Source organism: Ascaphus truei, chromosome 7 (assembly GCF_040206685.1).
Source record: "Ascaphus truei isolate aAscTru1 chromosome 7, aAscTru1.hap1, whole genome shotgun sequence".
Taxonomy (NCBI): domain Eukaryota; kingdom Metazoa; phylum Chordata; class Amphibia; order Anura; family Ascaphidae; genus Ascaphus; species Ascaphus truei.
This window is the reverse complement of record NC_134489.1, coordinates 44,899,803-44,922,402: the sequence shown is the minus strand read 5'-3', so window position 1 is coordinate 44,922,402 and position 22,600 is coordinate 44,899,803. Positions and strand designations below refer to the sequence as shown.

Sequence of the window (22,600 nt, the reverse complement as noted above, 5' to 3'; positions counted from 1 at the left end):
ATATATGCCCAGGTGCCCCGAGTCGAGTATAGGGGTTCAGGGGGTGTTCCAGCTAGGTGATAAAGCTGGGCATGTTTGCAGTTATGTTTTAAAAGTTATTTTTCTAATGTGTGCCAAGAATGAGGCTAGTGAGGGTAGGTGAATTGTACTCTCACTCCATCCCTGACACCAGAACAAAGACTTATATATTTTACCACACAAGACAGGACACAGTATATTTTATTAAAGAATTATATTTATATATGTACTGGTAACCTGTAAATGAACTGTGGGATTTCCAGGCTCGGTGCCTATGCGTCTGGGAGAAAGTCAGGACTTGAAAGCCTCAGGGATGCCAAGGTGTTAGAACAGGAGGGGTATTGCAGTACTGCTTGAGTACCCGCATCCTGGGCTAACACGGTTAGCCACAGTTACCAGACGCTAGAAGTGTGAACCATTTGTTAGCAAGGAGGGCTAAATGGAGCACCGACATCCTCAGCTCAAAGGGTCCATGTGGCCTAGCCCAGACTTAGTGGCATTGAGCCGGTGGAGTTTTTTGAATAGTGACTGGGCAAGATGGCGGTTTATGCACATGCTTTCTCACTGTTCTGAAGCCAGAAGTGCCAGGTTTTACAAACCTGGCAAAGTGTGTGAGTGGCCAGGGATGAAATTCCCACGCCACTGGTTGGAGGGCAAGCTGTGGGACTGCCTGTCCCGAAGTGTATAAGACAGCTAGTCGCCCTCCCACAACTCTTTCTGCTGTTGTTCTTTCTTGGGTGTTCCTATGTGGTGCCAAGATTCCAGAAGTCCAATTTGCCATAAGGGCAAGAACGGGTCGAACCGGGCCAAGAGACGCCTTGCTGCGATTGCAAACAATTTATTTTACTTATTGGCTTTGCTGAATGATAACTATAAAGGTGTATTTTGCCTGGTCTCCCGTGACACTGTTTCAAGGAGCTTACAATCTAAAGGCCAAGCAAGTTGGAAAATTGGGTACAGGGGATAAAGGGCTGGCGAGTTTCAGATTGAAATAGAGCACTTTAACATCACCAAACATCAGCAAATGGCTCACACCCTTCGGCTGCGCCAAACGCTGTCCGCCTTTGGGGCGACGCAAATGTAGACTGAAGGGGTTCAGCTTGAATGCAGCTGTGGTTTCAAAGTCCTTCGTCCTCCTGGGTCATTAACATTGCAAAGGATGGGGCTGACGAAACACAGCAGTAAGCAAACGCAGATATTAACCCGCAGATATTCGGGGAGAAGCTCTCTGGGATTCCTTTCAGGCGTCCACCTTTGGGGCGACGCAGACTCTCTATATTTTTCTAATCCTGGAGTGACATGGACATTATATATATATATATATATATATATATAAAATCACCTCACACGGAGGTCACGTCTCCCCGACGGTCACCTCACACTGATAAAAAAAGCTGATAAATCTTAGAGATATATTTGGTACATAATGTCACCGTTTCCTGACACCCATATCTCATGTAAAGTGTTTGGGCCTTTCCAGATCCAGCACTACATACAATAGTCATATTAACCACGAGGCAATCAGCAAAAAAAAAAAAAGTGTCCCCAAGACTTTAATGTTTCTATAGAATAGTTACAAGGAGCAGAGCGCAGGGTAGTGTGGGCGAGCGCGACAGGTCCGTGTGGGCAGAGTGCAGGGCGAGAGCTGGGGGACGCTTGTGTGAGGAGCCGGGGTGGGGGTGCACGTGCAAGGACACGCCGCGGGGACGACACGTGTGCGAGGACCCACAGTTGCGACGACACACCGGGGGATGCGCGTGCGAGGACACGGTTGGTTCATTCCAGCTTCAAACACACACCTCCGTTTGTTTCTCTCCGTCTCAGCAAACCCCTGTAATTGTGTAGTAACAAAATATAACGTAATCTCCCAGCGGCTGCACAGACATGATTCTACTCCAGTGCTGGCTGCATCCATTGTTTGTGCATTAGAATCCATCAATAACCCTTTGTTGCCAGAGTGAGGTAACCGACACAATGTACTCCCCTCTGGCAGTGAATTGACAGCTGCTAGGGGGTCAGAGGAACGCACATATCTTCTCCAGCTCCCGTGGGTTGGAACTACTGAGGAACAGCAGCTCCCTCTTCCCCTCCTCTGTCCGAGCTGAAACAGAACATGGGCATGAGATGGCTTACAGTGGAGGGGGCAGTGGCAGTAGTGTGTTGGGCCAGCTCTGGACACCTTACCTTTCTCGTGCTGGATCCAGTTCCGCTCCAGGTAGTACTGGTAACAGCTCTCAAACTCTTTCTCGTTGTAGTTCGGCACTTGAATGGGTACAAAAGGGTCCAAAGCATCAAATCCGTCCTGTGGAGAGGAAAAGCCCACCTGTCTGTATCAGTGAACAAAAGGATGGCAAAGTGGTGCAAGATTCCTCTTACCGGCAGAAGCCGGGGGCAGTGTAACCACGTTGGAGCCACGGCACTAACTTACCTTCCCAATCATCTCTTGAGGTAGATATGCAGAGCTCGGCTGGAAGAGAGATCCCGTCTGTGTCACACTCAGCACAATCGCACCTCCTGCCTAAGAGAGGGCAGAAACCACTACATCAGCAGAAGAAACCCCACAGGCTGGAGATGGGCAGAGGAATAGCAGTGAGAACATCTCTCCAACTCCCGTGTCAGACAAATATAGGAACACAAGCACAACAGCATTGAGAACACAAGGTCTGTCCATCAAGTCCTAGGAAAGGGATTGAGATACAGCATTCCCCTGTACTAAGTTGTAATTGTACTTCTTGCGTACAATACAAGGAGGTTTTTGTTAGGGACTTGGACGCACAATTTGATACATTTGAATATAACAAAATGTGTCCCCTAATTGCAGTCCTGATATCAGGAGGTCCTTGAGCATTTAAAAGGTGTTCAAACAAGAGGGGCAAAGTGCAGACTTGGTAACCGACTGATCTCCTTCACTTCCCGTGTTAGATGCCATGTGACAGCCTTACCCAGTCATTCTTCACCATCTTCCTCAGGTTGTGGACCAGGGTCAACTCCTCTGGAGACACCTACAACAGAAGCACAGCGAGGGGAACACTGCAATGTCTTATTCTCACTGGGATTCTAGAACATGTAACTGTATCTATTACAATCTCACCTCCTCCCATTAATTGTAGGTTAATGTAACACCAAGAGGTGAGTGGGGAGACTGGCTCAGCATCAGATGTGAACCTTCTGTCATGTGGGGGCGAGCGCAGGGTCGTGTGGGGGCGAGAGCGGCAGGGTCGTGTGGGGGCGAGCTGCGGGCGAGAGCGGCAGGGTCGTGTATGGGCGAGCGCGGCAGGGTCGTGTGGGGGCGAGCGCAGGGCGAGAACGGCAGGGTCGTGTGGGGGCGAGCGCAGGGCGAGAACGGCAGGGTCGTGTGGGGGCGAGCGTGGCAGGGTCGTGTGGGGGCGAGCGCAGGGCGGGAGCGGCAGAGTCGTGTGGGGGCAAGCGCAGGGTTGAGAGTGCGAGCGCGGCAGGGTCGTGTGGGGGCGAGAGCCGCAGGGCGAGAGCGGCAAGGCTCCGTGGGGGCAAACGTGGCAGGGCTGCGTGGGGGCGAGCGTGTCCTCTTGCAGGTGGCTGTTAATTGCTGTACTTGTTTCATACCAGGCTCTTGTCCTCTTTCCTAATTGTCGTCTTTCCCCAGAGAGCGTTCACCCCGTCCACAGACACCAGCAGACGGTAGGAGCCGCCACAGCTCTGTCTCTTCAGCTCCTTCAGGACCACGCCCACGACATCACTGGCACTCTTCGCTCGGGTCAGTCCCTACGTGAGAGGAGAGACACAATCGGAGCATGTTTCCGGCAGCAATCTGCAAGGATGGTGGGCTCAGCCTTCTCTCTGACGGCAAATTGAAAGTCGTGACATCATCGGGATATGATGTCACGACTTTCTATTGGTGGCTGCAATGGCCATGTTGTTGTTTCTTTGAGAAAACGACAAAAATTGTCGCTCACCAACTGTGGGGGGGGGGGGGGGTTCACCCGACGCAGGGGTCGGGGGATCATTGATCGGCAATGAAGAAATCCCTGGTTCAGGCGAGCTAGAAATAAAAAAAAATATTGGGGGAGGATTGCTGCTTAAAAATACTTTAAATGGGCTTGAAGAATATAGAGATACTCCATATGATTATAAAGTGCAGTGTATTCATTATCAGGAGGGTGGCAGTGTATAGAGACGCTCCCCAGCCTGGTTACATAGCGGGTTGTCGGAACGGGCCGTGTGTCCGCACTCACTGGACTTTTCCCTGTGCTGACACAGAGCTTTCCAGCATTTTATACGGAAGTGCATGCAGTGTAATTCTATACCTGATCTACCACCTCTCCCAGCGGCCGGCCCTCCTCTGTGGCCTCTCGCTTACTCCACACGTACCTCTGCTGTGTTTGTATCTGGAAGACAGAGGGAAGATCTCAGCGGCTTGTCACAGCGCTCAGCCGTGACATCACTCTATAGCATCACAAGTCGCCATGTGAGCTGCATTAGAAACTCTTAACCCACTTGTTAACTTAGTTGTGGACAGAACATATTATTTGTAAAGTTTGTTAGCAGGTGCCGGGTACGGGCAGAACAGCCGATCACCCCCAGGGTCAGCCTACAGCCTACAGCCCACCTGAAACGCTGCTCACACTGGTCTATGTAATTAATATGTTCATAAAATAATGCGAATTCTTAGTACACGGAGAGCTGTGGAATCTTCATCTGTTGATCAAGTACATCTAAACAGGTTCCAGAACATTCCACAGGGGTTCAAACGTGGGGTCCCACGCAGGAAACAATATCACACCAGTTTACTAATAATTAAAATATTATTTTGACAAAATTATTATAATTTTAAAGTCTCAGTTCCTGCAATTGTAAATGGAACGGTAAATATAAACTATAAAAATAACCAAGCATATTCTTACAAGAACATTTAAGGAATGCTCCCCAGAAACTAGACTGAGTGGGGGGTTCCTCTGGATGCTGTGTGTATGTATGTGTGTTGGGGGGGGGGGGGAGTGTTCCTCTGTACTGTGTGCGTGTTGGGGGGGGCTCCCCTAGACTCTCTGTGTGTGTTGGTGGGGGGGAGTTCCTCTGGACTGTGTGTGTTGTTGGGGCATCTCCCCTGGACTGTTTGTGTTGGGGGTGGTGGGCCTCTGGACTGTGTGTGTGTGTGTGGGGGGGGGGGGCGGGGTTCCTCAAGACTGCGTGTGTGTGTGGGGGGGGGGGTTCCTCTGGACTGTGTGTGTGTTGGGGGAGTGTGACGGTAGGGGTGGCTGGCTGACCTTGCGGGGAGAAACCCCTGCTCTTTACCCCTAAATCCATGTAACTTGGCCAGCTATGTAAGGCTTATTTCAGCCAAATGTAAAATTAATATCAGAGGGAGAACAGTGAATGTATAATGCACCATGTCTGTAAGAATGCATTTCAAAGCATGTATTCTGTCTTCCTTGTAACCATCCTTTCCCCAATCCACATTGTTCTTTGATGGGATTTGGGCTAGCTGTGTGTAATGCTAAGTCCTGTCCTTTACATAATTACCTTATGTCTGCATTTATACATGTGTTAGCAGTTCCTCCCAGATAAGATACACTAGTTGGTATTGTGTGGGATGGAATTAACATGCAAGAAAGTAAATGAGAAATTCCACTGTTATTGTTATTTCTAGGGAGAAAGACTAAGTAATTCACTCAGTTGACGCTCTCCATAGAAATAGATCAGAACAAAAGTGGGGGATTAGTTAAATGAATCAGTTATAAGGTCTGAGCCCCAGGCACTGTTTCTCTTGGCTGGCTACCATTGGTCAATGTTAAAGCATAGCCAGCAAGAGGTATAAAAGGAACACTGCAGGTCAGCGCAGTAGTTACCTCAGAGGGAGAGACACTCTGGGAGGGAGTGTGGAGATTCCCTCAGTTATCCATCAGAAAGAAGTCTACCTCTGGGAAGGAGTGTAGAGTTTGACTGTGACCTGCTGGAGATTCCTGTCAGAGTGGCTGCAGTGTGCAGCACTCTAATATCCTGAAGCAGAGAAGCGGACAAGGTAAACCCATTTGAAGTGGGTCCCTGCACCTAGGAAAGGTAGATCTCATCCCCCAGGCCCCCGTAAGTGTGTATATTTTTGTATTTTGTAGTTCTGTGTATTTCCGAGGATTTATCCAAAATAAACCTCATTTTATTTCACTTGCTGTGTTTTGCCATGTGACTGCTCCCTTAAATATAAATGTATTAACAATTGAATGAAGGTGTGACAAAGTCACAGAATCATCCACAGATAACATTATATTAATATTTTATACAATGATGATATAACGTGAAAAACCATAAGTGATATAGGTGACACAAACTAAAATACACAAAAACAATTTTAAAATCCCACGTGGTGTTCCCTGACCAGTCACAATGGGAACAAATCAATATACTTCACAACTGTAGCAAATAAACAGCCCTAATTTAGTGAAGTTGTAACCACATTGCTGAGAATCACTTACACATATATAGGATTGCGTAATTCTTAAAGATTATTTGGTCCAATCTGGTGACCATATATATATCTCCAACGAAGGTAGGTAACAGACTGTGATGTAACAATTGTTATAAATGAATGAATAAAGGGAAATCCCTGTTGCTAAGCTCACATATGAACGCTGTTACAAGTAACGGCCCAGCTCTAGCATCGCTGGCAAGTTGTACTGGGAAAACCTATTGCTAATGATTTATTTATCCTATGTGAAACATGTTGCACTCAAATTGCAATCCAAATATTCAAGGTTGTAACAACAAAACCATTGATTACAAGACTGACAGTCTTAACCCTTAACCCTCCGTGATGATCCGCGCAGTTGTGTGAAGGCAGGCAGCAGGCTGCAGTATACCACAGTTGGTAAATGACTGTAGGGCAATCCCTATCTTAGCGCTAAGATTGGCAGCATTTGTAGCTAAGTATCCGACGCAACAATTTTGAATGGTTACATTGCAACATATATTATATGTATCACTAGAATAGGTTTTCCCTAGTAATACTTGCCAGCGATGTTAGGGCTGGGCTGTTATTATTAACGGCATTCATATGTGAGGTTAGCAATAGGGATTGCCCTACATTCATTTACCAACTGTGGTATACTGCAGCCTGCTGCCTGCCTTCACACAGCTGTGCGGATCATCACGGAGGGTTAAGGGTTAAGACTGTCAGTCTTGTAATCAATGGTTTTGTTGTTACAACCTTGAATATTTGGATTGCAATTTGAGTGCAACATGTTTCACATAGGATAAATATATCATTAGCAATAGGTTTTCCCAGTACAACTTGCCAGCGATGCTACAGCTGGGCTGTTACTTGTAACAGCGTTCATATGTGAGCTTAGCAACAGGGATTTCCCTTTATTCATTCATTTATAACAATTGTTACATCACAGTCTGTTACCTACCTTCGTTGGAGATATATATATGGTCACCAGATTGGACCAAATAATCTTTAAGAATTACGCAATCCTATATATGTGTAAGTGAGTCTCAGCAATGTGGTTACAACTTCACTAAATTAGGGCTGTTTATTTGCTACAGTTGTGAAGTATATTGATTTGTTCCTATTGTGACTGGTCAGGGAACACCACGTGGGATTTTAAAATTGTTTTTGTGTATTTTCGTTTGTGTCACCTATATCACTTATGGTTTTTCACGTTATATCATCACTGTTTAAAATATAAATATAATGTTAATGTGGTGTGCACCACAAATGTACTATCTGTGGATGATTCTGTGACTTTGTCACACCTTCATTCAATTGTTAATACTATTAGCACTAAGTACATAGGCAGCACCCATTTATGTCTTAAACTAACTAGAAGAAGAGAAAAAACTCTAATTATTATTGATCAAGTGAGCGGTGTGGTTCTCCTACTGTGTTGTGTTGCTTAAATATAAATGGTGTTAAAAGTCCTGGTCTACCGTAACAGGCTCCCCTAGACTGTGTGTGTTGGGAGGGCGGGGGTCCACTGGACTGTGTGTGTGAGAGGGGGGCGCCCCTGGACTGTTTGTGTTTGGGGGGTCCTCTGGGCTGTCTGTGTGAGGGGGGGTTCCTCTGGACTGTGTGTCTGAGGGGGGGTTCCTCTGGACTGTGTGTGTGAGGGGGGGTTCCTCTGGACTGTGTGTGTGAGGGGGGGTTCCTCTGGACTGTGTGTCTGAGGGGGGGTTCCTCTGGACTGTGTGTGTGAGGGGGGGTTCCTCTGGACTGTGTGTGTGAGGGGGGGTTCCTCTGGACTGTGTGTGTGAGGGGGGGTTCCTCTGGACTGTGTGTGTGAGGGGGGGTTCCTCTGGACTGTCTGTGTGAGGGGGGGTTCCTCCGGACTGTGTGTGTGAGGGGGGTTCCTCTGGACTGTCTGTGTGAGGGGGGGTTCCTCTGGACTGTGTGTGTGAGGGGGGGTTCCTCTGGACTGTCTGTGTGAGGGGGGGTTCCTCCGGACAGTGTGTGTGTTGGGGGGGTTCCTCTGGACTGTGTGTGTTGGGGGGTTCCTCTGGACTGTGTGTGGTGTGTGTGTGGTGTGGTGGGAGGGGGGTGTTCCTCTGGACTGTGTGTGAGGAGGGGGGGTCCTCTGGATTGTGTGTGTTGGGGGGATGTTCCTCTGGACTGTGTGTATGTTGGGAGGGGTTCCTCTGAACTGTGTTTATGTTGGGGGGGTTCCTCTGGACTGTGTGTGTGTGAGGAGGGTTCCTCTGGAATGTGTGTGTTGGGGGGGGGGGTGTTCCTCTGGACTGTGTGTGTTGGGGGGTTGGGGGGTGCTTCCCTGGACTGTGTTGGGGGGGGGTTCCCCAGGATTAAGCACAGAACTGTAAAAGTTATTTCCTGCATGTCTCAGCTGTCTGATCTTCTCACATTAGTTGTGCAGGATTATTGCACTGGTTTTATTGTCAATTAATTTGTCATTGATACATTCATCTTTTGAAGCGTGTCCAGCGATTTATCAGAGGTCGCATGTACTGTAAGTTACATAGTAGATGAGGTTGAAAAAAGACATACGTCCATCAAGTTCAACCTATGCTAAATTTAGACAGATACTTTATCCTATATCTATACTTACTTATTGATCCAGAGGAAGACAAACAAAATCTCCAGTGTCATATCATCCAATGATATCTCATAAGGGAAAAAATACATTCCTTCCTGACTCCAAGAATTGGCAATCGGATTAATCCCTGGATCAGCATCCTTCCCATGTTTACTTATTTGATATATCCCTGTATACCTTTCCTTTCTAAAAAGATGTCCAACCTTTTTTTGAACAAATCCATTGTATCTGCCATCACAGTCTCAATGGGTAATGAATCCCACAGTGTAACTGCCCTTACTGTAAAGAACCCTTTCCTTTGTTGCTGGTGAAATCTCCTTTCCTCCAACCTAAAGGGATGCCCTCGAGTCCTAAATACGATGCCCTCGTACTAGTATTGCGATGCCAATGGCAGAGGTGCGCTGCGGGTGTTCTGCATAATATCTATATATCGCTGTCTCTCTTTGTTGCACACCCTCTCAGGCATACAGACACTCATCCCTGCTCCACATGACACTGATCTCATACAGTGTTACATAGTCGATGAGGTTGAATAAAGACGTGTGTCCATGAAGTTCAGCCTACAGTATGCTAAATTTAGACAGGTACTTTAGCCTATATCTATACTTACAGTACAGGCATACCCCGCATTAACGTACGCAATGGGACCGGAGCATGTATGTAAAGCGAAAATGTACTTAAAGTGAAGCACTACCTTTTCCCACTTATAGATGCATGTACTGTACTGCAATCGTTATATACGTGCATAACTGATGTAAATAACGCATTTGTAACAGGCTCTATAGTCTCCCCGCTTGCGCACAGCTTCGGTACAAGTAGGGAGCCGGTATTGCTGTTCAGGACGTGATGACAGGCGCATGCGTGAGCTGCCGTTTGCCTATTGGGCGATATGTACTTACTCGCGAGTGTACTTAAAGTGAGTGTACTTAAAGCGGGGTATGCCTGTATATTGATCTAGAGAAAGGTAAACACCACCCCCCCCCCCCCCCACCTGTGAAATATCATCCAATGATATCTCCTAGGGGAAACATAAATTCCTTCCTGACTCCAAGAATCGGCTATCAGATTACTCCCTGGGTCAGCATCCTTCCCATGTTTACTTATTTGGTATATCTCTGTATACCTTTCCTTTCTAAAAAGATGTCCAACCTTTTTTTGAACAAATCCATTGTATCTGCCATCACAGTCTCCATGGGTAATGAATCCCACACTGTAACTGCCCTTACTGTAAAGAACCCTTTCCTTTGTTGCTGGTGAAATCTCCTTTCCTCCAACCTTAAGGGATGCCCCTGAGTCCTTTGTACTGCCCTTGGAATGAATAGTTCTTTTGAAAGCTCCTTGTACTGTCCCCGATTATATTTGTATATAGTTATATCCCCTCTTAGACGACTCTTTTCTAATGTGAATAAATCTAATTTAGCCAGCCTCTCCTCATAAGTTACAATTGTCCATCCCCTTTATTAATTTGTGGCTTTTCTCTGCACTCTCTCTAGTTCCATAATGTATTTTCTAAGGAGTGACGCCCAAAATTGTACTCCATATTCAAGGTGTCGTCTTACTAATGCTTTGTAAAGGGGCATAATTATGTTTACTTCCCTTCCAGCCATTGCCCGTTTAATGCAAGATAAGATCTTGTTTGCCTTTACAGCTACTGCCTGATTGGGCATCATTGCTAAGCCTGATATCTACAAGCACTCCTAAATCCTTCTTCGAGGATTCCCCCAATTTATCCCCATTTAATTTGTACGTCACCTGTTTATTCTTGCTTCCCAAATGCTTAACCTTACATTTATCTGTATTAAATCTCATCTGCCATTTACCTGCCCAAGTTTTCAGTCTCTCCACGTCCTTCTGGAGAGAAATGACATCCTGCTCTGATTCTATTACCTTACACAATTTAGTGTCATCAGCAAAGATGGAGATTTTGCTTTCCATGGCAACCTATGGTTATTAATAAACAAGTTAAAAAGCAGGGGTCCCAGTACCGATCCCTGAGGTACTCCACTCACGACCCTAGCCCAACCTGAAAATGTTCCATTTATGACAACCCTCTGTTGTCTGTCCTTCAACCAGTTTTCAATCCAGGTGCATATATTTTTACTGAGTCCAATTAGTTTTATTTTGTACACTAACCTCGTGTGGTACCGTATCAAAAGCCTTTGCAAAATCTAAGTAGACCAAATCAACTGCATTACCCTGGTTTAAATGCCTACTTACCGCCTCAAAGAAACAAATAAGGATAGTTTGGCATGATCTATCCTTCATAAATCCATGCTGATTATTACTAATAATTTTGTTTTCCATTAGGTATTCCCGAATATTATCCCGTATTAAACCTTCAAGTAGCTTCCCCACTATTGAAGTCAGGCTTACAGGTCTGTAATTCCACGTTTGTGATCTAGCTCCCTTTTTAAATATAGGCACCACATCTGCTTTACGCCAATCGTGTGGTACTGAGCCTGTGGAAATGGAGTCCTTGAATATTAAATGTAATGGTTTGGCTATTACTGAACTTAACTCCGTGAGAACTCTTGGATGTATGCCATCGGGGCCAAGGGCCTTATTTACTTTCATTTTTTCAAGCTGTCTATGAACTTCTTCCTCAGTTAGCCAAATGTTCATTAATATGGAGGTTGTGGCTTCCTCCTGCGGCACTACAATTGAAATTGATTCTTCTCTGGTAAACACAGAGGCAAAGAATTTGTTTAATACCTCTGCTTTTTCCTTATCTCCAATAATCTGCCTCCCCATCCCACACTGAAAGGGTCCTATATTTTCTTTTCTCATTTTTTTTGTTATTAAAGGTACTTAAATAACTTTTTAGGGTTGTTCTTACTTTCTATTGCAATCCTTTTTTCATTATCCATTTTTGCTAATTTGATTGCCTTTTTGCAATTTTTGTTACATTTCTTATAACGCCTGCCTCTTCTTGTCCATTTCCTCCCCTACCTGTTTATTTTGCCACATTGGTTTTGACTTATTTCTTTTATACTTATTACCCAAGGGTATACACTGATAAGTGTGCTTTTCTAACAATGTTTTAAAGACTGACCATTTATCTTCTACATTTTTCCCTGCAAAAACATCATCCCAATGTATTACTTGTAGAGAAGTCATCAGTTTATTAAACCAGCGGTGCGCAAACTGTGGGGCGCGACCCCCAGGGGGGGCGCGACAATGCCGACGGGGGGCGCGGGGTTTACAGAGGCCCCGCGCGCTTCCCGAAGGCACTTAAATTAAGTGCCGGGGGAGCTGCAGGGCCTCTGTAAACCTAACTTACCGTGGCTCCGGCGGCTTCCTCCCTGCGGCGCCATGGCAACGCGGCGTCAAAATGACGCTGCGAGGTCATGTGACGTCACGTTGCTATGGCAACGTGACGTCATTACGCCGGAGCGCGGGTAAGTTGGGGTTGGGGGGGGGGGGCGCGGGAGCGAGGGGACAGCCGCCAGGGGGGCGCAGGGAAAAAAGTTTGCGCCCCCCTGTATTAAACAACAAAAGACAGGGTGCCCAATGATACATCCATTTGACAAAACAAAGTAATAAGTATAAAGTTTAAATACTTCAATTATAATAAAATTGACTTGGTTATTTAGTTAAACCCTTTGGCCAAAGCGTCATAAGCCTGCATACCATGTCAAGGTATAACCAAAATTAATGGAAAAATGTTGTCAAATGGATGTAGCATTGGGCACCCGTCTTTTGTTGTATACATTTGCCACGCCCAGTAGAACTCTTTTTGACATAAATATATATTCATGATGTGGTGGGTGTGGGAGTTTAAGCTAGCTGGGAATGTGTGTTACTCAGTTTATTAAAATCTGCCTTTCTAAAAAGTTTAAGGTCTTTGTTGAACCCAAGTAATCTGTTTTTTTGATCATTTATTTCAAATGAGACCATGTTATGATCACTGTTACCCAAATGTTCCAGGACGTGAATATTTGCTATTACTTCTACATTGTTTGATATTACCAAATCCAGTATTGCCCCTCTCCTGGTTGGTTCCTCAATAATTTGGGTCATATAATTGTCTTTAAGCACCCCCAAAAACCTGTTTCTTTTTGCTGTAATGCTAATCTCATTGCCCCAGTCTATGTCTGGATAATTAAAATCACCCATTATGCAAACATTACCTAATTTTGATGCCTTCTCCATTTGCAAAAGTATTTTAGCTTCCTCAATCTCACAGGTATTTGGTGGTTTATAGCATATCCCTACAAACATTTTCTTTATACTTTTACCTCCACTGCTAATTTCTATCCATTGCCCATTCACGAGTTTCATCCCACCATGTTTCGGTAATGCCTATGATATCATACTGCTCCCTTGCAGCTATTAATTCAATCTCCTCCATCTGTCAGGCTTCTTGCATTAGCAAGCATGCATTTAAGTTTTTTTTTCAGCCTGTACTATTATCTTATCTTCCATTTCCTTTCTGCGCCCACTTGGTTTAGTCTTTAGAAGTTTTCTAGTATTATCTGTATTTACTATGGGTGTCTCACTGTTGTCAAACTCGCACTTGTCCCCATTCTACCTCCATAACCCCTTGTTTCCTCATCTATTCTTTTTAGTTATCTGTTTCATTACCCTCCCCCCTCCATCTAGTTTAAAATCTCCTCCAACCTTTTTAACATTCTCCCCCCTAGCACAGAAGATCCCTCTTCATTGAGGTGCAATCCGTCCCTGTGCTGGAGGAACTATTCCCCTGGCTGCTAGAGGAATCAGTTTCCCCCAGCCTTGCCATTTTTGCCCTGACACCGCCAATATCTTCACTCAAATATGGCAAATCTATTGGGATGAGTCGGCTCAGAACTGGCCTGCATCTTCCTCTTCCCTCTGCTTCCCCTTCTAACTGTTACCCAGCTACCTACCTGCTCCTCACTCACAGCTCCACCATCTGCATCACTAGAACCAGCAAGGGCCTGCTCAGTGAGCACTAAACCCCTTTCAAGATTGTCAATGTCCCTCAATGTTGCAAGTTTCCTCTTCAGATCAGCAATCTCTGACTCTAAAGAGACCACCTGCTCTCACACTGGTACGCTCCCTGGAACAGCTGCTCCAAGTGCACATACATGTGGCAAGATGTGCATTGCGTGGCACTCTAATCCTGCTCATTCTAGCAACTATGAAGTTTATAAGTGTAACTTGTGACCTGTCCCCCACGGCTCCTCAGAGAAAATCTTCCACGGACCCACCTGTCTCAGGAAATTTTCGTTGGAGGTTCTGAAATTCTTCAGCCACGTGGAGGCTTCCAGGGGCTGGTCGAATCGGTCCTTGTTATAAGAGGAAGGTATAAGCTCCTTGCAGTTCTTCACCAGAATGTGAGCTGGAAGTAAACCCAGGAGAAACGTTCCACATGGGCAGATTTCCTACAAAGCCCCCATGCTATGGGACATATCGGACCCTGCGGTTCGTAGCCCCTGCACTGCGCGCCCCCTGCGGATCAGAGTCGCTGCACCGCGCACGCCCCCTGCGGATCAGAGCCGCACGGGCCCCTTGCGGATCAGAGCCCCTGCATTGCGCGCGCCCCCTGCTGATCAGAGCCCCTGCACTGCGCGCGCCCCCTGCTGATCAGAGCCCCTGCACTGCGCGCGCCCCCTGCTGATCAGAGCCCCTGCACTGCGTGCCCCCTGCGGATCAGAGCTGCGCGTGCCCCCTGCGGATCAGAGTCCGCTGTTCTGTCACTGCATGTTCACCGTTACCTACACTTCTTGTGTGCAGTGAATACAGAATGAGCGACTGCATAGACGCTCCTGAGCAGGCTTCCATAACTTACCATCAGGGACATGCAGCAGGAGCCAGCCCTGCGTGTAACAGTAATGCAGCACATGGCACAATGTCACACTTTTGCCTGTGCCCTTCTTCCCATCTAAGGTGCAGACTTAAGGAAAAGCTTCTGCATTTAGTGACACAGAACATGCCAAGTGCGGCTGAAGGGGAGGATTCTGGGATGTGAACCCCTTCACTGCCAGACTGGAAGGGGTTACTTATTGGGCTGAGTTTGTGTGCAGGCTTTTACAGGTTATCTGCGTTACCTCACAGGAGCCAGAGAAATGTGTGTGCACTGTGTGAGGCACCGCTCCTCCTTACACAGATGCCACGTCATGCCCAGCCACGGCTCTGTGAGGCACCGCTTCTCCTTACAGATGCCACGTCATGCCCAGCCACAGCTGTGAGGCACCGCTCCACCTTACATAGGTGCCACTTCATGACCAGCCACGGCTGTGAGGCACCGCTCCTCCTTACACAGATGCCACGTCCCGCCCAGCCACTGCTGTGTGAGGCACCGCTCCTCCTTACACAGATGCCACGTCCCGCCCAGCCACTGCTGTGTGAGGCACCGCTCCTCCTTACACAGATGCCACGTCCCGCCAAGCCACTGCTGTGTGAGGCACCGCTCCTCCTTACACAGATGCCACGTCCCGCCCAGCCACGGCTGTGTGAGGAGACATCTAATAACCCGGACCAGGCAAAGGATACAGAGAACATAGCGCACGGCCGGCTGGGACCAGTTGGTGCTACTCAGGTAACTGATGATTTCCAGGGCTGGTTTACGAACCATCAGACAGGTTTCATTGAAGGTCTTACTCTGCGGGAGAAACTGCCATTAACAAGATAGCGTTGAAGGGATGAGGAAACCCCCCCCCCCCCACCTCCCTCAGAGACTCACCTGCAGCTGGAAGCGGCGTGGCAGGCCTTGGGGGAAGATTGCCCTCACCTCCGGCCCTGGGATGGTGTAGTGTTGCCCCTCATGCTGCTCTGTGTGCTTCCCCTGCAGTCACAGAGAAGACCTGCATCATTCTTACATAGTTACATAGTTACATTCTTACATAGTTACATAGTTACATAGTAGATGAGGTTGAAATACAGACATACGCCCATCAAGTTCAACCTATGCTAAATTTAGACAACATGTGAGTTTCCTCACAAATTTAGACAACAGATACTTTATCCTATATCCGTACTTACAGTATATTGATCCGCAGGCGCAGTGACCGAGGGGGAGGGAGAGGCGCAGTGAAAAAGGCGCCCACACTTAGGGCTCTGTCATTGCGCCTCCCCTCGGTCACTGTACCTCCCCCACAGTTAGGGCTTCTCTGTATATATTACCCCCCAGTCACGCCCAGCAGCACACCCTACCCACACTTAGGGCTCTGTCACTGTAGGTATTTCATGTGATGGTATCACCAACAGTAACTCACTGGGGCTGTCTCGCTTGTCCGGAAGATGTCTCTTGGGGGATTCTCGGCAAGAGAAGTGGCTGCACATATCCATGCCCTGGCACCAACCGGCAGAAACCAGGCGGTAGCCAGCTACAAGGGCAGAGAAATCAGAGAGTGAGGCAGTAGCATTGCACACGCAGCACAAGCAGTACTGAGTATGACTGCATAGTGCCAAAGAGTATATAATAAAGAGTGGAAACAATCCCAGCTGCTTCTAGGAGAGGACACACAGTGATATATGCATGTGCAGAACTGGGAATGACCGACCCGTTCCCAGGCCGTCCAACAGAACCACGCAGGGACACTAACAAGTTGTACATCCACAAGGGGGCACTGTGCCACCTGCCAGAGGGATTCCCAGGTAAACTAGAACAATGTAATCACTTTGAGAGTATTATATGGACACAATGAATCTGACCACACAGGGCATTCTGTTACCCGAGTCCCAGAAAGACTTGTCCAAGGTTACATGTTCCCACAGCTGCTCACCTTCTGACCTCGGGGTGTGCATCTGTGTAACTGTGTGAGCAGCATTTCTGCAAGAGAGTACGAGGAGAATCGTTAGCGAGCAGACCGCCCTGCGACCAGCAGAACGCCCCGGCCGAGCAGCAGACCGTTACTTCTCCAAAAGCACAATACAAGACTCTCTATTTACTTTAGGCTGCGGCCACGCTGCCGCTGAGCGCGCTCATGCTTGAGAGCGGTGACATCACCAACATGAGCGATCGGCTGTCCTGCATAATGTTAGAGCAGGGGCGTGGCTATTAAGGGAGGGGGCGTCATTGGCTGGATCGGGGCTGTGTGCGCGTCTCTCTGTGTACTCTGGGAACATACTGAGCACATAGCCCGCAGCTACAGACTTGCTCCCCTCTCTCCCCCCCTTTCACCTCTCTCCAGTCAGTCCCCTCCCCCCTTCCACCTCTCTCCGCTCAGCCTATCCTGTCTCGCTCTCCCCATTGGTCTGAGCTCGAAAGTCAAACTCCCTTGTTTCCCCAAGCACTAAGCTTGGGAGAGCGTGCGTCCCCGCACGCCGCGTGAGCGTCAAGATTTACATTCAAAAAGGTAAGCGTGCCAAGCGCAAAGCACGCTCAGCGCCAGCAGGACTCAGCCCTACTTTTATGTCGGCTACTTCGATTCGTCTACTCAATATGTTACTCGTAAATTAGGAAAAGAAATGGGTGAAAATACTTGTGTGTTGCATCTGAAGTTATAAATAGCATGAGATCTGTGTGGGAATTGATGTTAATTAGCAAATTACTGTTTAATGAAAAGTCAGATCCAGAATGGTGCATAAGTGATAAGTACAGGCGGTACACAGTTAAAGGCTGGAATCCGTCGGATAGCAAAATGCCAGATTGCGCATCCAATGTTAATCCACGGCGGTGAGTGTCGGATGATTCATTCGATGAATAACAGACAGCAAGGACCACCTGTACTGATTTAGTACAATCATTGCGACAGAGACATCGAAGCACATCGATCAGACTGGCCTCTGTGTGCAGGATTAAACGATTCATCGCTTGTATCTCCAGCTTCCAATCATTACAGTAAAAATGAAAAAAGTGTCAACTCAAGAGACATGGCCGGCCAAAACATATAACGTCATATGTAGGACTTAGGCCGTGCCTATAGTGCCGTCGTTGGCGACACGGCGGGTGACGTCACCCGTCGCCACGGCGAATGTTATGTATCGCCGGGCGGTGGGGTTGCGGGATTCCGGCAATTTGATTTGTTCAAGGGCCGTCACGTGACGCGACAGCCCTTGAAAAATCAAATTTTGCCGGCTTCCCGTGTCCGCCACGTCACTCCGTCGCCATCGCGCGGACTATAAGCGCACGCGGCAGCGGCAATGTATTTGTTTTCGGGCGCCGTCACTATAAGCGCGGCCTTAGAGAGCTTTATCATTCTCTCTGTCCGGCTTTGCGAGTGTCCCACGTGACAGGCTCAGTGAGTGCCCTCATTTATAACATTTATATAGCGCCCTAATCCAGGTCATTAGTTAGTAAAATAATGGTGGGGTTATATATAGAACTTTTCATGAGATCGGCATAGTCATTGGTAAGATGTCTTTGTAGTGGGTAGGGGTGGGAACTTTATGGTCGGGCAATGGGTTCGGTGTATAGTGTCCCCTCCTGTCAGTTTCCGGCTCAAAGTGTCTTCTCCTGCCAGTGTCCCCCCTCAGTGAGTGTCCCCTTGTGTCAGTGTCCCCCTCAGTGAGTGTCCCCTCGTGTCAGTGTCCCCTCGTGTCAGTGTCCCCCGGGGTTATCACCGGTCACAGGGCGGTAGAAGCTGCAGGATTCCGGCCTCGAGGACAGTCAGTACTTTACACCTATGGAAGTCGCCATCTTGTTCGGGCCCCGGGGCGGAGCCTTCGGGTCAGAGGTCAGAATATTCAGCGCATGGGGGCGTCTCCTGCTCACTTTCCCCAAACAAAGATGGCTGCCGCGTGCTTCAGCCAGAGAACTTCTGGTTAAGGGGCGCTCTGTCAGACCGCGACTCTATGATCGGTGACGTCACGCGCGTCAGTGCACAGGAGCTAGTGACAGGCGCGCGGGAAGGAGCCCGGCGCGCGGACGGTCACGTGTCGGGCTCGGGCTGGTGACGCGGCGGCTCGCGGACACCGAGAGCCGCCATATTGTGTGACGGAGCTGGGGGGAGGGGCAGAGAGAGCAGTGGACCGGCCGAGGCGGACATGCAGAGGAGCCCGGGGGGACCCGGTGAGTGAGCAGCGGGGGGTGGGGGATGAAGCAGCTGGGTATACCGCGGCCGGGCGCCCGTTACTATGACGTCACAGCAGAGTCCCGCGCAATGACGTCACACACAGGGATGGTGTCCCGTTAACATGTCACAGCGGGGCCTATCAGTGACTTAACACCCAACGCCCCTCCCCCTCAATACCTGGGTATACCCACCGCTGCACAGCACCATGTCACCGGCTATAGTGTGCTCTGCTGCACGGGGGGACACATTGCTCTGCAGGTTGGCACAGGTGTACCCAGCGCTGCATGGGGACAGACATTGCTCTGCAGACTGGCACAGGTGTGCTCTGCGCTGCACAGCACCATGTCACCGGCTATAGTGTGCTCTGCTGCACGGGGGGACACATTGCTCTGCAGGTTGGCACAGGTGTACCCAGCGCTGCATGGGGACAGACATTGCTCTGCAGACTGGCACAGGTGTGCTCTGCGCTGCACAGCACCATGTCACCGGCTATAGTGTGCTATGCTGCATGGGGATACACATTGCTCTTCAGACTGGTAAAGGTGTGCCCATCGCTGCACAGCACCATGTCACCAGTTATAGTGTGCTCTGCTGCACGGGGACACACACTGCTCTGCAGACTGGCACAAGTGTGCCCAGCGCTGCACAGTACCATGTCACCAGCTGCCCGGAGATGCACATTGCTCTGCGTGTTATTACTGCCTGCCGTGTTATTTACATGTAGTTCTGCTTTACACTACCTGTGTGTTATTAACACCTTGCTTTGCTAAGATTGGTATTGTGTGCGTGCGTGTGGTTATAGATGCAATCTTATCGCTTAGCTGTAAAGCGCCAACATTTTGCAGCGTGGTACAGTGGGGGGTATAGAGTGATCTCAGTTACATAAACGGCATGAGTGAGCGTGCTTTGTTTTATCCGCGCGGTGTTATTGCCCCTTGTAACACAGCACGTTTCTCTCGACTTGCCCTCATGCTCTGCGCCCCTCCCCCGCAGTACAGATGCAGGGGCTTTAAACGGGTTGGATTTCACTTGCAGCTAGTCCCAGCCCACCACAGTGTAAACAGAGCCAGAGACATCCTGCGCAGCGCAATTTCTCCAGAGGCTGGGCACGAAATGTAAGAGGTAAACAAGCTTTTCTTCCTTAGCGTGTCGCTATTTGGGATTAAAACAAGACAGGGACATTACTTACAAGTATACCTGTGAGTTTGGGATATGAACAGACTGGGTAGCCCTGTTTAGCAAAGGGATGGCACAGTTGCGGGTGTGAGATGGGTCAGCCCCTCTGCTTCCCCTCCTGGGACTCTGATCGGCACAGAAGATGGAGCCAGCTTTCTCCATGGCTGGCGTGGTGTTCCTGCCAGTATGAGGAGTATCAGGAGGCAGGGGTGTGTGTTGTTTTTCACTGCTCGTATAGTGTTTGGTTCTCTGTAGGGTGCGTATCCAGCGCTAGGATCCTAGCAGTATACATCCTCCTCCGTATAACTGTTTGTTCTCCCTCCATTCCTTGATACAACAGTCTGGCCTCATTTGAAGCTGTCATTGATTTTCTTGGACAGGTGACCGTTGCATAGTTGTCAGTCGAGGGTGGTCTTTCATTCTTGTGATATGCGATGACAGCAGGAGTTGCTGGAGTGGAGGATGGTTTGTTGACATCACTAGGCGACTTGTTGATAGTTGAATGGCGGCAGCGTATGGGAGCTGAGCGCTTTCACCTCGCATGGTTAGTTCTTTTGAAGCACCAGTTAATATTTAGGTCTCTTCTCCTCACTACAAATGAATATATAGAGTTGGAATATAGTTACAAATCTCCCAATCTTTTGTACTGAGATCCATGATCATGAAAGATATGGTCATTATTATTTTAAGTAGATTTTTTTTTTTTTTTTTTTAAAGAGGCAGTTCAATCTAGTGGACATAAAATATCATGTAATTGGTCCCTTACATATTCAGTCACCCTTAAAAAGAGACTATTACTTATTTGTGTCTTGAATCATGAATATAGTTTTTATTAGGCAAATTATCGCATCATAATTACGTTAGAAACATGACAGAACATTTGGGATTGGTAATTAGCCTGTAGGTCCACAAGAAATCGTATTGCAAGAATCCTACAAAGCATTTGGCAACGTTACTTTAAGGCACAAGACCCCTACATTAAACCCCATGAATATGCCCTCTCAATTGGCTCACTTTGGTCCCAGGTAGGACTCCTCCTTTAATGTCCCTGCTGACCATTGGAAGTAGCCATGGAAGTCGCTCACTCTGGGGCTGTTGGGTAGATATGAGGAACTGATTACTGTGGCTTTGGCCACTTGTCTGACTGTAGATATTGCTTTCCATTCCATGTTTGCCCCTTGTTAATTAATCCACAGGTGATTTGAGTGGGGCTTTTGGGTGCACATTAAAGCAGCAGTTCAAGCAATACCCTACATGTGTGTTTTCTAATAAATAAGTTCTGTACTATGAGAAAATACTTGTAGCATACATTTTTTTTAGAATGTTTTAAATACACTTTTTTTAATGTTTCTAATGTAGGAAGCATTTCCAAAGTGACAGCCCCCTTCCATTTCTGATAGGCTCAGGCTCTTGAGCCCCGCCCTCTCTCTAGCAGTGCACCAATTGTATCTCGTAACCGCCCAGTCAATCATTTCAGGAACTACATTGCCCAGAATGCTGTGCAAGAACTGAATTAAATAACCCGGAGCAAGCGATCGATTACAGGAGAACGGATGGATCTGCAGTTTGGCTAATCACTTGCCAGTGTGCAGATTGTATTGATGCACATATTGAATGATGCCATGTTTCGGGCTTTTCTTTTTTCAGTCCGGCTTTTGGCTCAGTGTAAAACCTAAGCGGCCACTGAAATTCCTTTTCAGCTGTAGCTTGTACAACGCGTGCGTGGAAGTCACTCAGCGCTGTTTGCTCTTTCCCATTCTGTCCCAGTTGATTTCTAAAAGGTGATGCTACTTTTTGCAGTTGAAAATGAACTCCAGGGATTGGTGTGCAGTATAAACATAACCTGTCAATGGGATAGTTATTTGCTAATTACTGCCCCTTTGTCTCAGCTGACGACTCACAATCAAGTGACTTCTTTAGATTACAATAGTAATGTATCATTTTATATATAGCGCCAACAATGTATGCATTGCTTTACTAAATGACAGTAAAAGGTAAATAAAATACAAGCAATGGGATTAAATGTAACGAGTACATTATTTATAAAATGTGTTACAAGGAAGTAATACATTGAGAGTTACCTCTCGTTTTCAAGTGTGTCCTGGGCACAGTTATTATGGCAAATACATGGTTACATTAAATGAACAGGGTTATACACTATGTATAAAGACATTGCATGAACAGTTTAACATATTTTATCTTTTAGGCGTATGTAACAGTTACAGACCACATTACATTGTGAGACAGCTTTAGTTTTGAAAGAACTTAGACTGGTGGCGGCTGTGAGAATTGACATAAGGCAAAGGGAGGCCCTCCCCCGAAGATCTGTCAGTCTAAGGCTGCGCCTATAGTGCCCGCGATGGCGACGTTGCTCCAAAACAATTGACTCCGTCGCGAGCGCTTATAGTAAGCGCGACGGAGCGACGTCACGACCAAAAATTTGGAAGC

The 22,600-nt window shown here is 47.6% G+C and overlaps 2 protein-coding genes across 8 annotated transcripts in view; one reads left to right on the top strand and one right to left on the bottom strand.

Moving 5' to 3' along the window:
- Positions 1-1,547: 1,547 nt before the first annotated feature.
- Positions 1,548-20,318, bottom strand: DAP3 (death associated protein 3). 3 transcript variants are annotated; one of them, XM_075608150.1, is made up of 13 exons: positions 20,174-20,318; positions 16,745-16,791; positions 16,235-16,345; positions 15,703-15,804; positions 15,513-15,633; positions 14,809-14,901; positions 14,228-14,358; positions 4,302-4,382; positions 3,601-3,759; positions 2,961-3,020; positions 2,447-2,536; positions 2,203-2,320; positions 1,548-2,119 (listed from the first exon to the last, which is right to left on the bottom strand). In XM_075608150.1, exons 2-13 carry the CDS (start codon positions 16,787-16,789, stop codon positions 2,034-2,036), a joined length of 1,197 nt encoding a protein of 398 aa, XP_075464265.1. In that variant the 5' UTR covers positions 16,790-16,791; positions 20,174-20,318; the 3' UTR covers positions 1,548-2,033. The 3 variants fall into 3 exon arrangements, with proteins under 3 accessions (XP_075464265.1, XP_075464264.1, XP_075464266.1); XM_075608149.1 differs by lacking the exon at positions 20,174-20,318 and adding an exon at positions 18,525-18,679; XM_075608151.1 differs by lacking the exon at positions 20,174-20,318 and adding an exon at positions 18,525-18,679 and having other exon boundaries at positions 15,513-15,621.
- Positions 18,708-22,600, top strand: part of ASH1L (ASH1 like histone lysine methyltransferase) — a 130,646-nt gene continuing 126,753 nt past the window's right edge. For 2 of the 5 annotated variants that reach the window (XM_075608147.1, XM_075608148.1), the window contains exon 1: positions 18,708-18,972. The gene's annotated coding sequence lies outside the window, so the exon portion shown is untranslated. Of the gene's footprint in view, positions 18,973-20,030; positions 20,099-22,600 lie in introns of those variants that run through there. The other 3 variants (XM_075608144.1, XM_075608141.1, XM_075608142.1) reach the window with 3 other exon arrangements.

Bases quoted from the DNA above. Each gene is read 5' to 3' on its own strand.
- DAP3 (XM_075608150.1), bottom strand. From the start codon at position 16,789: ATGCTGCTCACACAGTTACACAGATGCACACCCCGAGGTCAGAAG. The intron at 2,537-2,960 runs GTAAGGCTGTCA...GCCCTCTCTTAG, and splicing joins AGATGGTGAAGAATGACTGG to GCAGGAGGTGCGATTGTGCT. The intron at 2,321-2,446 runs GTAAGTTAGTGC...TCCTCTCCACAG, and splicing joins CTCAAGAGATGATTGGGAAG to GACGGATTTGATGCTTTGGA.